Raw genomic sequence first — 13851 nt, forward strand, 5'->3', positions numbered from 1 at the left:
TTAACTGTTTCACTCTACAAAGGTGCTGCCTAACATGCCAAATATTTCCAGCATTTTATATTCACCAAATCAAATCAACTCCCCCTCCCCCCCCCCCACCCCATAGCCATTATTCAGTTTACTGTTTACCAATTATTTTAAAACTACTGAATGCAGTTAAGGAATACCATGCTCTCAATCATATTTATACCAACTCTATCTGTTACTATTAAGGTTAAAAAAAACTTTTATTACTGCTTTAGCACTTTTACATGTCAGAAATGTGCTTACAAATTTGTTCTCTTTCCCTCAGAGATCTTGAATACATTCCCAACAATATTTCTGTGCCACCTTTTGTTCTTTAATTCAACGTATAGCCTAATTTTACAGATTTACATCATAGAAAGCCATTTGGCTCAGTTCCCAGTTATATCAGTTCCCTCATTATAATGGACCACACGAGGGAGGGGGGGGGGGGGGGGGTGGAATGATGTCCGTTATAACCAAGTAAGGTATCATCATTGCATGTATTTGAAACAAAGAACTACAGATGATGGTTAATCCACAAAAGAACACAAAGTCCTGGAGTAACTCAGCGGATCTGGCAGCATCACTAGGGAACATGGATAGGTGATGTTGGGACCCTTCGTCAGACCGATTCAGTATGCAGTGCTATTCCATCTTAAAACTAGGCACCGATGCTACTGGTCTGCACCAGCAAGCCCTTCTTCGAAGGTTGACGCAGCTGTTGTTACCGCTCATGCTGTAGCTTTTGGCTGTCAGCTTCCTTCACGCCGCTGCCAACGACATGACACGCTCAGTCACCATGGTGCCCCCACCCCTCCCACCTGGTGCCACTTCCAAGGTGGAGTATGTTGGCGACTCCGGGGGGAAAAGAGAAGGAGGTGGCAGTGGTGGGGGATGGGAAAGAGGCCTTGTGGACAGACCAACGGGGAAGCAGGAGGTGGCAGCTGTCGAGCGGATAAAGGGAAGAAGAAAGGAGCAGCTGGTAAGAGGGGAGGGAGCCCCGCAGTGACCGTGGGTGGCTTGACAGTGGCGGCGGCCCGAAGAAAGCCCTGTCCTCAGGAGCCACATGAGCCGCAAAAATAGCAGCTTCAATTGGACCGTACAGTGAGTGAAGAACGGCTTGCTGAAGACCCTCATAAGCATGCGCTCTAAGCGGCCGGGGTGGCAGTATGAGTTGAGAGTGTGTCTGCTATAACCAAAATCCACTATAAAGGGGCATGTTAAAACAAGGATTTACTGTATTAACTTGCTCTTTCATTCTAAGCCTCCATTTATAAAACCCAGGATTATTTTCTCAAGGTATCCTGCATTTTTTAACAATCTATGTTTATATGTCCTCAGACCTCTGTTCTCCTATATCTTTTAAAATTGTGCCCTTTAGATTATAATTGATAATATGTCAAACATCATCTCACAGCTACAGTTGCTCCATAAGGTGAAATAAACATAAAAAGTGTTATGAAGATCGAGCAGCATTCGTAGAAGGATGACAGTAGGCTTAATGAAGGATGACAGTAGGCTAAGTAGACTATTCAATGACATTTGTTGAGTCATGATCGTTTTTTTGCCATTGGTGCATCTAGTTTACAGCATCTGTAGTTGCTTTGCTCCAAATTCCCAATATCTACAGTTTAAAAAAAAAAGGATAACAATGCCAAACCATTCTAGCTTTATTCTTGAACTCATTTAAGCCCTTGATTACATAATACTTTTTACCAACTTTCCTATAGATAAGCTTAGTTTATTGTCATAGACACTGGGGTTCATGTCAGATGAAGCTCAGTTTGTTTTTTCCCTACTCGGGTAATGACGAAAATATGCCACTTTTTACACTACAGGATGGAAATAAAATTATCAAATACCTTGCAAATATCAGAACAGATCTAACATTCAGTTCTGTTATCAAAATTCAGAACCTTTAAACTCAAATTGCAAACAGAAATTATGATTTAAATGCACATAATCTGAAACGCATATTTCAGATAACATATATTTTGAAGATCTAATATCCTAAGAGAAACCCGTTAACTTGTGCAGCAATTACACATCAATTCTGAGATTGTCTTTTAACAATTAGCAACTTGTTATACAATATGTTTACAACTGGTTTACATATGGAGTTCAACTTAATTAATAATTTGTTATTTTGAAAGATTCAAATCACGACTGCTTTATAATAGTGACTGGGGGGGGGGGGGGGGGGGGGGGGGGGTATTAATTAACAATGGAAGAAGTTTCAAATAAAATAAATAATTAGAGACAGCAAGACTTTCCAAAATGGCCAACAACAGATTACTAAGCCAGGTTTTGAATTGTAAATAAGCCTTTAACATGGACAACAACTACTACAGGAAACACCAGAACCTCATTTAAAAACTGTGTGCAACATTATTCTGACAAACAATCTGCTGGAGGAACTCAGCTGATGGAAAAGCATGGAGATGCTGCTTGACCTGCTGAGTTCCTCCAGCCAACTGTTGTTTCTCCAGATTCTAGCATTTGTTGTCTCTTGTGTCCATTCTTCAGTCCCCAATTCTCCATTCTTCGTATAAACAAAATTTAAAACTAAAAGTGTCACAAGAACATCATCTATTTTTTCATCATTTTTTTCCTGCTTTCCACATTACAACCATTTATTTTGTCCCTCTTCTATTTATGATGGTGAATAGGCTGATGTTATTCTCGCTGGTAGGATAGTTATGCATTGCACTCATCGTTCCATGCAGCTCATCACCTTCATTCCTCAATAACAAATGAAAAGTCCTATGAGTTTCCATTTTAACAGTTAAATACTGGAATGAATTGCAGGTACTTTTGAGCATTTATACCACATGAATACGAGCTTGCAATGAAGCTCTCTGAACCTTTCAATAAAATTCCGCCAATTAATAAATTCTAGATAGCTTATTGTTTTCATATCTCTTCATAACAGTGAAGATAAGGAATGTCAAAGTAGGGAGCTATATTAATTAAAGAAATAAACCAGATTTTCCCATAAATATTTCACCATATGTCTACACGTGCAGTGTTGTACCTGCTAGCCTGGTTAAAAGAAACAGCAATTAATCCCATGATTAAAATTTTAATTACTTAATCTTGTATCAATTAGATAGCCAATTACAATATCCAGTGTGTTCAAGTTTATTTTATTACTAAACCTGTCATCCAAAAACCAATCCAGACAGCTAATGTTTATTTTTCTTCTTTTTTCTACTTCCAGAGACTAATGAAAAATTATTTAGAAAAATATTTTCATGATATGGATGGGCACAAAGATTTGTGTTGTGTTGGGGTCACAGACTAAGATTTTAATTTCTTATTGCTTCTCCAGACTCAAGCATCTCTTGGGACATTTTGGTGATGTGATGAGTGCAGTGAGTGAGAGTTGTTGAAATAAGGAAAACCACAAAAACCTACCCATTAATTGCAGAACTAATTCATAGCCTAAATCACAATAGTATAATTAAGCCCAAGAACCCAATACAAACTGTTACCACAAGGAAGGCTCCTTTAAAGCCATTGCTAATAATTTATTGATAGATCATATGTTATTATGTTCTGGAAGAGCTCAATACAACTGGTATATAAATACCATCACAACCCTGATAGGAGGCTCCAATTAAATTAATTTGTAACAGTATTGGTGTTATGTCCCCATTTTCCATTAAAATACCCTGTAAACTTGATAGACACAAACTGCTGGAGTAACTCAGTGGGTTAGGCAGCATTCTGGAGAAATTGGATAGGTGATGTTTTGGGTCAGGAACTTTCTTCAGACTGATTGTAGTGCCACCCCCGCCCCGCTGACTTGTAAACTAACCAAACAAAATAAGAGGTGCTGTTCCTCTAATTTGCCTCGCCCTGGCAATGGAGGCCAGGATAGAAAAGGCAATCCAGTGGTAAAAGACAGCACCTCAAATTTCTTTTGGGCAGCTTACAACCCAGCGGTATGATCGTTCAATTCTCCAATTTCAGATAACTTCTACAAACACCTCCCTTCCCTCGCCCTTTCCTCCACTAAAAGTCCGTTAACCGGTTCCACAGTTTTTAACGGTGTATCCCTCTTGGGCTCACACCATCTCTAGCAAACAATCGGCCTACCAGCGAACCTCTTTGCTCGAGGTCATTTGTTGCCAGCCCCAATTTGTCCGAATCTCCCCCATATCCCCCCCCCCTCCCACATTAAGCCTGAAGACAGGTCCCAAACCAAAACGTCACATTTATTTTTTCCATAGATGATGCCTGACCTGCTGAGTTACTCCAGTTTTTTGTGTCTATCATTGTCTAAACCAGCATCTGCAGTTTCTTTTTTATTACCAGTAAACTTGACAACGTTCTTTATTTTTGAGGAAAAACTTGGTTAACAGTGTGGATGGGCAGAGTTATCACACAGAACTTTGAAAATTTAATATTCCATTCATGACACCTTTAACATAGCAAAGCATTCCAATGCGCCTCATTGGAGCATACCACTTTGGGAGATTATTACTAATATGATCCCTAAAGAGGCTCCTTAAAAAGAGAGAAATAGGAGTAATTAAAATTTAGAAAAGTTTCAGAGACTAGAATTAGGCAAATGGAAATGCCTTGGTGGACTGCAGGAGTAGTGGATTACAGAGAATGGTTTCACCCATTACAGAATGGGTGAAACCATGAAGGGATTTGAAAGCATGATTAAGAACGTTACAAAGGTTAACTGGGAGCCATACGGATCAGCAAGAACAAGGATGATGGATGAACAAGGATTTGATATGATTTAGGACAATGGAAGCAGAATATTGAATGACCTCACCTTTTTAGAAGATAGAATGATCACGGTAAATTTTGTTAAAAAGTGCATTTAAATTGTATTTTTTTACATCTTCGAGTGTGAGAAAACAACCAGAAAATCAGTTTTGCTTATTTTAATCAAGGAAAAAAAAATCACCAAGGTAAAAGATAACACCACTAGTCTTGAATTAAGTAAAATCATGAAATATTTTACCCAAGAGAGCAGATAAGGTCTCAATTTAAAACTTTGATTTCAAGTGGAACAATGCATAGCACATTGGGTAGAATCATACAGGAGTGTTAGCAAGATGTTTATCCAAGTCGCTGGAGTGTGTCTCTAGGTCACTATATGCTGATTCATGTTGAGAATCACAGAAGGATGCCATTCAGCCCATTGAGTCTGTCCCACTCTCAAGCCTTTCAAATAGCCTCACTTCAATCTTATGCAGCCCTCAAATTCTGTTTTCATATACTTACCCAGAATCCTTCTGTGATAAAATGGAATCTACTTCCACCATTACAACTTGTAGTCACCCCAGACCTTAACCATACCATGTAAGAAATTCTCCTCCAACCTCACATTGTAAACTATTTTCCTCATGTCATTAAAAACACCTGACTGCAGCTGTCAGGTCAGTTACTCCAGAGTAACAAAAAGCACAGAGGAGGGTTTTATGAACAGATGCACCAATAGTGACCAGATATCATAAAGGTAGAAATGGACAGCATCAGTGACAATATACATTTAAACTTGGCTAGCCAATCACAAGCCCTATGGGATTTAATGATGTATGTCAAAGTTGGCTCAGTGTGTGTAGAAATTTGATATTCAGATTTGATGTGAATATGCCATGCTAGCCTGGTTCAGTACTTCATCCATGCCAGGCTGATTATGAGACACCAATATCATCAGATTTATTTATGTTTCAATCAGTTGCTAGCGAAGGATAAACTCAATGGCTTGACTAGTTTGCCACGGGTCTAAATGTAAAATCATTAAAATTAAATAATAAAATTAAAGTGCTCCAGAAAGGGTTCATGTTGAAAATAAACGCTGCCAATATCCTTGTGCAACAACTATTGTTATGTCTGTTCTTTCCATTCAGAATGGAGCAAAAAGTTACTCAATATGAAGTGCGTTTACCATACAAGTCATGGAAAACACTGAAAAACTATCACCTCATGGCATATATTTCGATTGTTTTCATCAAAGAGTGCAGCTTTAATTGAAACACCCTCCCCCCTTTCAAAAAAAGCTTTTTTCCCCCCTAAATCAGTATTTTACAAAGTTGCCATACACGTAACCTTACCATTCAGCCTTGCTTGCCTGTTGGACCTTACTCGCAAAAATGTCTATAAAGAAAAACAGAAAAGAAAGGTGAAAAATAAATAAGAAGCACTTAAACTGTCAAATACTGCCCGAATATAAGTGAAATATATGCTTGAAGCAGATGGATTGCAGTGGATTCTCCCATTGCCCCAACTACACAGGATGTAAACAAAACCTACTTCCTCCTTGCCATTGGTGTGTTCTGGATCCTCCACTCCTGCTGGGTCCATGGCAGGAATAAAATGGGATAACCTGTCAATATTACTTGGCATGAATGTAGCACCTGGAAGCTTTGCACCTTTATAATCCGATCCGTGCAGTTCACAGCAACTGGGAGGATGTCATTGGATTGCAACCAAGAGGCTGCATCTTGCACAGCTTACACCAGGCCCCGGAGAAAGCGCGGCCACGTGACCGTCGGCGAAAGGTGAAAGTGCACATCACAAAGCGCGCCTGCGCCAAGCGCCCGATAGGTGGCAGCAGTTCAGCATCCAAGAACAGTGCCTGGACTTCTCTCAGTCAGCGCTGCAGCCCACGCTGTTCCTGCTCTTTGCAAAACACTTCATGCACTTCTTAACTATACCTGAAAACAACTTCATGCATTCAAGACAGAACATAATTTTTTTAAGCATTCAAGGCAGAAAATAAACCTTTCATCAATACATGAAACAGTGGGACAATTTCCCTTCACATCTTAAGCAAACCCCCTTGAACTGAAAGTTGCACATTGAATTAATACAACATTAGAATTGGGAAAGAACAGGTAAATGGTGTCATTGAATGAAAAATACACACACACAAATTAGATTGCAGACTACTGATGAGACTGGTACAGTGATAACAGCTCCTCATAGAGACAACATTCTCTGGCACTATTCCTTCTGCATGTGAGAGGTTAATGATAGCACAACACAGTAAAACACATTTTCATCAACAACAGGAGAGCATCAATTATACAAACTATTTATAATTAGAAGTGGTGAGGATCCAATAATTCACTTACTGAGATACTCAAACACTAATTAAGCCAGATATACAGTTTGTTTTCTCTCACCGTTAAGGATGTCGTCTTCTGGAGTCATAAAGTACAGAAGACCATTTGGCTATCATGTCTATGTCAGTGATTTGAAAGGGCTCTCCAATTTGTTGCATTCTCCTGCTCTTTCTTTGTCAATATCCTGCATTTATTTTCTTTTTCACGTATATAACAATTTCCCTTTTGAAATTTATTGTTGGATCATCTTGTAACCACTGCACTCCAAGCCACCGAATCAAATAATGTTTAGCTAAAACTTAACTCACCTGATTATTTTGCCTGATATCTTAAATTTATGTCTTCTGGTTTCTGAGCCTCCAGATAGAGAAAATATTTGCCTCTTATTTAGTTCATTAGACCTCTCATAACTTTGGATATTAAATCTACTCTTAACCTTCTCTATGGAGAACAGTCATGGATTTTCTTGATTGACCCACATTCAAGTTCCCTCATTTCAGGTTTCATTCCATTAAAACTCATCTGCAACCTCTCTATACATTTTGCTGTAATTTAGCAATTATTTTTATAAAGGATCCTTGCAATCTATGGTGTTCTGTCCTAGTATATTCTGCATGGTGAATTTCAAGAGTACCTACGACATAAAGCTGCAATAAGAAATACCCTTCTTGAGCTTAAATGCATGAGCAATTATACCTCTGTCAATTGTGACATGAATTATTGAGAATTACCTGAGCAGTAGGCATTGGTTTGCTTGTCTGTATACATGATTTTTTAAAGAGATACTGTATAGCGTGGAAACAGGCCCTTTGCTCCAACAAGTCAACGCCAACCGTTGATCACCCTTACACTAATTCCATGTTATCCCACATTTGCATGCTACAGACAATTTACAGAGTCCAATTAACCTACAATTTTGGCACGTCTTTGGAATGTGGGAGGAAACCAGAGCACCCAGAGAAAACCCACGAGGTAGCAGGGAGAAATTGCAACCTTTGCATGGAGAGAACCCGTAGCCAGGATCAAACCCGGGTCTCTGGTGCTGTGAGGCAGCATTTCTACCCCTGCACCACTCTGCTGCCTTTAAGTAGTAGAATGGATGCTCCGGAATAGAGAGCTGTTCGTGTAATTCCACTGAGTGAAAGATTTTGGTTATATTCATTCACTTAACAAAAGTACAACAGCATTAGCAGGACCTTTGTGAACCAATGGCAACCTCAAAGTGAAAATGTTTCCCATTTGTTCAAAATATTGAGGGTGAACCATATTTTACAAAATAAAACTGTTCAGAGTTTTAATGGGGTAAGAGTTTTAAATGAAGCTGTGAACAGTGAGGGAGAAGAACGCAAACAGTCTTTCAGCCCATCTAGTTTACTAGATAATTTCACATCTGGGGAGATCAGTTAATCTTTCTTATAACTTTGGATTAATAGAAGGTGCCATTTTTAATATATTTTGCCTTAATCAACTTTCCACTGAATCATGATAGTGTTCATTTATTAATAGAGTTAAGTGGTTACTTTGGAATTGAGAGGAAAGTTTAAAGGAGATGTGCAAGGCATTTTTTTTACACAGAGAGTGATGGGTGCCTGGAAAGCACTGCTAGGGGTGATAGTGGAGGCAGAAACAATAGTGACATTTAAGAGGTCTTCAGATAAGTACATGGATATGCAGGGAAGGGAGGGATATAGATTACGAGCAGGCACAGGCGATTAGTTTAACGTCATCATGTTTGGCAAAGACATTGTGGACTGTTCCTATGCTTTACTGTTCTATGTTCTACGTGTAGATTTTGGCAACATTACCTTGAATTCAATCCTTTGCTTTAGTTCTGATTCAGTACAAATTAAAACTCAAAATTAACCTCTTTGTTCCCTTCATGATTTAAGTGTGTTGCTAATGATTTTTTCCTCTTATCCACTACAATTTGTTTCCAGTATTCTGTTTAACTTTATGATTCCCGTCCCGTGATTTTAAAATGCAGTCCTGTACAATCATTGTCGTCTTCCCTCGATCCTTCCCTCTGACTCTTATCTTTATGTTAATTAAGCATCGAAAGAAGAACGTCTTGTTCTCATTTTGCCTTCTCACTGACAAAAAAAAAGTGATTTCTCATCAAAGTAAGTGATTTCTCATTTCAGGAAAGAATAACAGCGTCAGTAGTAATTACCTGATTCTTCTGCTTTCTCACTACACATTATATTACCTTCATCAATGAATGAGTAGCAAGAGAATTCCACATTTAAGGGACTAACATTTTACAGAATTTAAAATTGCGGAAGAATTAAAATTCAGTAACAAGTAAATAAATAAAACACATTTTTGCAAGATCACATAACATCTAGATATTTTTTACTTGGTAAAATATCACAGGACTGCGCTCCTTGGACAAACTATTTTCATTTCGGGTCGAAAGAAGGTTGATGTCACCAAGCGAGGTCACCTTGGGGTTAAGATACCTGAACAATGAGATCCCACAGATGTTGAGGTATATCTCAAATTATATGCCCAGCAATGGAAATTCAGACCCAAACTAAACCCCAGGAGAACACGATATACTCAACGGAAGGTCAGACAGGCCAATGTGAGGCAACTGATAATTATCCAGCCACTCCAGCTCATTAGCTCAACTTGGAGGGTAGAACAGTCATTGGAGCTGGCATTCTTCTCATTCCAATCTTTCTAAATAAACTTTCTAAAATAATCCAAAATCGTGATCCAGCAGAAAAGTTACGTGGTCTTTACTTCTGCTTCGCAACATGAGTTTGGTCCTGAAAGTTTTGTTGGTTAAGCTCCAGCATTTCACAATGTGCATATTCGCAGGTCTGTCAATTTCCAAATTTGCTTAAAATCCTTGGGTTTAAATAAATCAAGTATGTGCACCCCACTCGTGGAAAACAGAATCCACATCTGTGTGCAATTCCTGTGTGTTAAAGACTCTTAAAGGTGGGGACAGATTTTTGCATTACAAGGGAGTAGATTACTTTTTGGCAATGCACTCCTGATATGTAATGGGGAAGACAAAATATGTGTACAGCGCTGGAGAAAACACAGTCACTATTCACAAAGCCCAATTGCAAAAGAAGGGCACAATATGTCAGACTTGTTAAAATAATACTTTTTAAATCAAATAGTGAAATTAGCATTTTTGTTCCAGCCCCTTACTGGGTGGTGTTTTATTTTCACACTTATTAATTTGACTGCCAAAACTACAAATAAAAAATGTGATGCTCCTGCACTATGTTTACACATTCCATGAAAATTCTAATGTGAGCGAAGTAAAACAGTTTGACCCCCCACCAAAATTATCCACCATCCAGTCATTATTTTTGCTTATTTGTATTTGTTTTTTTGCAGTTCTCCTGTTCCTCTGATAATAGACCTGACAAATGCACCATTGGGAATGGTAAATGGCCAAACAGAACATGGTTTGAGCTGAGTTAACTGACATAAGCCGCAGCAACAGTAGGTGCACTGTAATTGGTCTCAGAACTCTTGAGCTATGGAAAGGTAAATCAACCCGTGGCCTCGATCCCGATCATTATCCAGTGACTTGAAAGACAGAGTGTAAACTCCAGCTGAGAACTGACCAGCTTTGACCATCGTAGTCCCTAAGATGGAAGAACTATGTTAAAAAGCACCACCCAAGTTACAAAATGAATGGTTGGTTGTCCAGGATAGGTGAAGAACTACTGATGCCTGAGCATCAATGCTTCAACACAAGTCGTTGATTTGAGGATCCGACAGTAGGGAAAAAAAGTGTAAATAATAATTTATTTTCAAGCCAGCTATTTTCCAGGTTTCAAATCATAAAAACCTTTCTATTGTCCAGAGCCTGCACAAATTAAAACTGGTTTCATATTAATAGCTCTTTTTAGTGACCAGCTTTAATGACCTGCTCAAAAGTGGAATGCTTTCTGTATGATAATATATATATTTTTAAATCATATATTCCAAGTGATGAAATCAACTTCCTTATAGCATTCTCAGTAACTAACATAATCAGGTTTATGTAACTCTTCAGGAAATATTGGCATTATATTGAACTTAATTTTTTGTTTAAATAATCCTAATTGCCGGTCACTTGAATTGTTCCCTAGAATTACAAATATCTCTCTTTTTATCATTACCCATTGTAAAACCTTTATTTTTTTAAAGGAATCCTACTGGTGAGAATTCCTACTTCAGATGATCCTTGCTGATGAGATTGACCATTTAAATGATGCCCTGATTGAAAAGGGAGTCCTGTTGATAAATCACATGAATGAATATCCTTTCGGAAAAGGTTTCCTCATTCTGATATTGGAATAATTGGAACATTATCCAGATACACATACGAATCACATTGCACCTGGGTTCTTACAACTGCCAATGGATGCCATGCTTTCCCTTTTCCCACCTGGTATCTGTCTGAATGATGAGTGTCATCTGCAGAGAGAGGTGATGCTGTCGGTGATTCCCCTTCCCTTTTAATTGGTGCTGATAGCAATACAGACTGTGGAAAAAGAAAATAACATTTTGTTAAAGCTACACCATTCACAATACTGCAAATTAAAAGAAAATGTCAATATTAGAAAACATTAACATTGTCAAAATAGGACTACAATTCATGTTGGTAGGAACACATAACACCAGTGTACAAGTAATTCTGGCAATGTCTTCTCATCTCTTCTCATCGACTCACAGTATTGTGCTGGCATCTGCTTCTCTTTGTTAGAAGGGAATGCCCACAGTTCTCTCTATTAATCCTTATGATAACATTTTCTCAAAGAAAGTATTTCTCAAAGAAAGGAAAATACATCAAACTCACAGTATTTCTCAAAGAAAGGAAAATGCATCAAAAATATTACAAAGAGGTTCAAATTATCAGGTGTGATACATGTTCTGCTGTCTTAAACTAATTTTCCTTTCTTCCCACGCACTTTGACCAATTTCCAAGCAAGATTGAAAAACCACCAAGACCACCTACCTATTCTGAGACAACAACTGATAACAAGACTTAAAATTCTTTCTACAGGTTTGAAGTTAGTAAAAAAAAATGCTTGCCAGTGTGAATTTACACAGCAAGCCAAGAATTGTTACAACTTTGTGTCTGTTTGCAATAATAACATTATGAATCAAACCTTAGGAATCAGAAGGTAAAGTGAATTCCATGAAAAGTAATGCAATGTTTTACTCCAAGACAGTCTCACATTCCTTGACATGACTTGGAGTTTAGCAACAGCTTTAATTTATGCAGCGATGCTCTACCCATTTAAAAAGGCACTACAGGTACATATGAGAATTAGAAAATAAAATTTGATACCAGGTTTCAACTGAAGTTAGTGGAAAAGATAATCAAAAGCTAGGTTCAGATTTTGGGAGTGGGGAAAGAGGGGTCGAATTCGAGAGTTTAGAGTTCATGCAGCTGAAAGACTTCCCCACAAAGGTGGAACAACATAAAGCAGGGATTCATAACAAGCTAATATTGAAATATAACTCAAATGTGGTATCAAACTGTTTAAAAACATTGATTGTCAAGAGAATCAAGAGTCAAGAGTGTTTAATTGTCATATGCACCGAGAATAGAACAATGAGTTTCTTAACTGGTGCAGCTTTACATAAATATTAATGCAACAACACAACAAATAAATATACAATAATCAATAACACAATAAAGATCAGTAATAATAGTTAACCAGACTATAATAGTACAAACTGAAGTACATAATGCAATCTAAACAAAGTCCACTATTGATCATTGCTGAGATAGGTTTGTGGTTGGCATTGTGGAGTGTGGTTCAAGAGCCTCTTAGTTGTTAACAAGATTTTTTCTTGAATCTCGAGGCTATGGTTCTCAGGCTCCTATATCTTCTTCATGATGGTAGCAATGAGATGACAGCATGACCAGGCTGGCATGGGCCATTGATGATAACAGCTGCCTTTGAAGCAGCACTTCCTGCAGATCCTTTTGATGGTGTGGTGGCAATACACGATGGACCAGGCAATGTCCACCACTTTCTGCAACCTCCTACTTTGCCTTCTCAATTTCTGAGAATATAACTTAGTTTTGTGCAATCTCTCTTTGTAATTTAACAGTTCTGTCCAGATATCATTTGGTAAATTCACCCTGCACTTTCTCTTCAGATGGTGTGGTGATCAACAATATTTCAAGCATGACCTCTTTAACGTTTTCCATTATATAACTGTGGCAAAATTCATACCTCCTTGTATTCCACACCTCTATATCTAAAAGACAGGAAACCATTAGGTCTTCTCATTATTTCCTGTTGGATGTCCTTATGGATATGGACCATTACATTTCTCTGAATCTTTACTGCTTCCAGTTTTTCACCATTTAGCAAGTTCTCTGCTCTGACTTTTTGAGTTTCAAACTGGATGACCTTACACATGACCATTGATATCCATCATCACTACAATTTGTGGAGGAAGGAACTGCAGATGCTGGTTTACATCGAAGATAGACACAAAATGCTGGAGTAACTCAATGGGACAGGCAGCATCGCTGGATAGAAGGAATGGATGATGTTTCAGGTCGAGACCCTTCTTCAGACTACAATTTGACATTTACTTAATCTGCCAAAATTCTCCATATAATTCCATGCTTCCATCCATAGTTCTTACAGCGCTGTTTATATTTATGCAATCAGCTTTCCATCTCAATAAGCTAGTTATTTGTAAATGTCATGAATGATTGTTGCCCTAACGCAAATTTTCACAGGATCCGCCCAATGACATGGTGCCAATTTCT

At 38.2% G+C, this 13851-nt stretch overlaps 1 protein-coding gene across 7 annotated transcripts in view; it reads right to left on the reverse strand.

Moving 5' to 3' along the window:
• rnf220a (ring finger protein 220a) overlaps positions 1-13851 on the reverse strand; it is a 419208-nt gene that overhangs the window by 97932 nt on the left and 307425 nt on the right. For all 7 annotated transcript variants that reach the window (XM_055641650.1, XM_055641651.1, XM_055641652.1 and 4 more), the window contains 2 exons: positions 11500-11595; positions 6087-6129 (listed from right to left, as the gene is read on the reverse strand). In XM_055641650.1, the coding sequence (XP_055497625.1) occupies positions 6087-6129; positions 11500-11595 (139 nt within the window). The remainder of the gene's footprint in view (positions 1-6086; positions 6130-11499; positions 11596-13851) is intronic.

Source organism: Leucoraja erinacea, chromosome 10 (assembly GCF_028641065.1).
Source record: "Leucoraja erinacea ecotype New England chromosome 10, Leri_hhj_1, whole genome shotgun sequence".
Taxonomy (NCBI): domain Eukaryota; kingdom Metazoa; phylum Chordata; class Chondrichthyes; order Rajiformes; family Rajidae; genus Leucoraja; species Leucoraja erinaceus.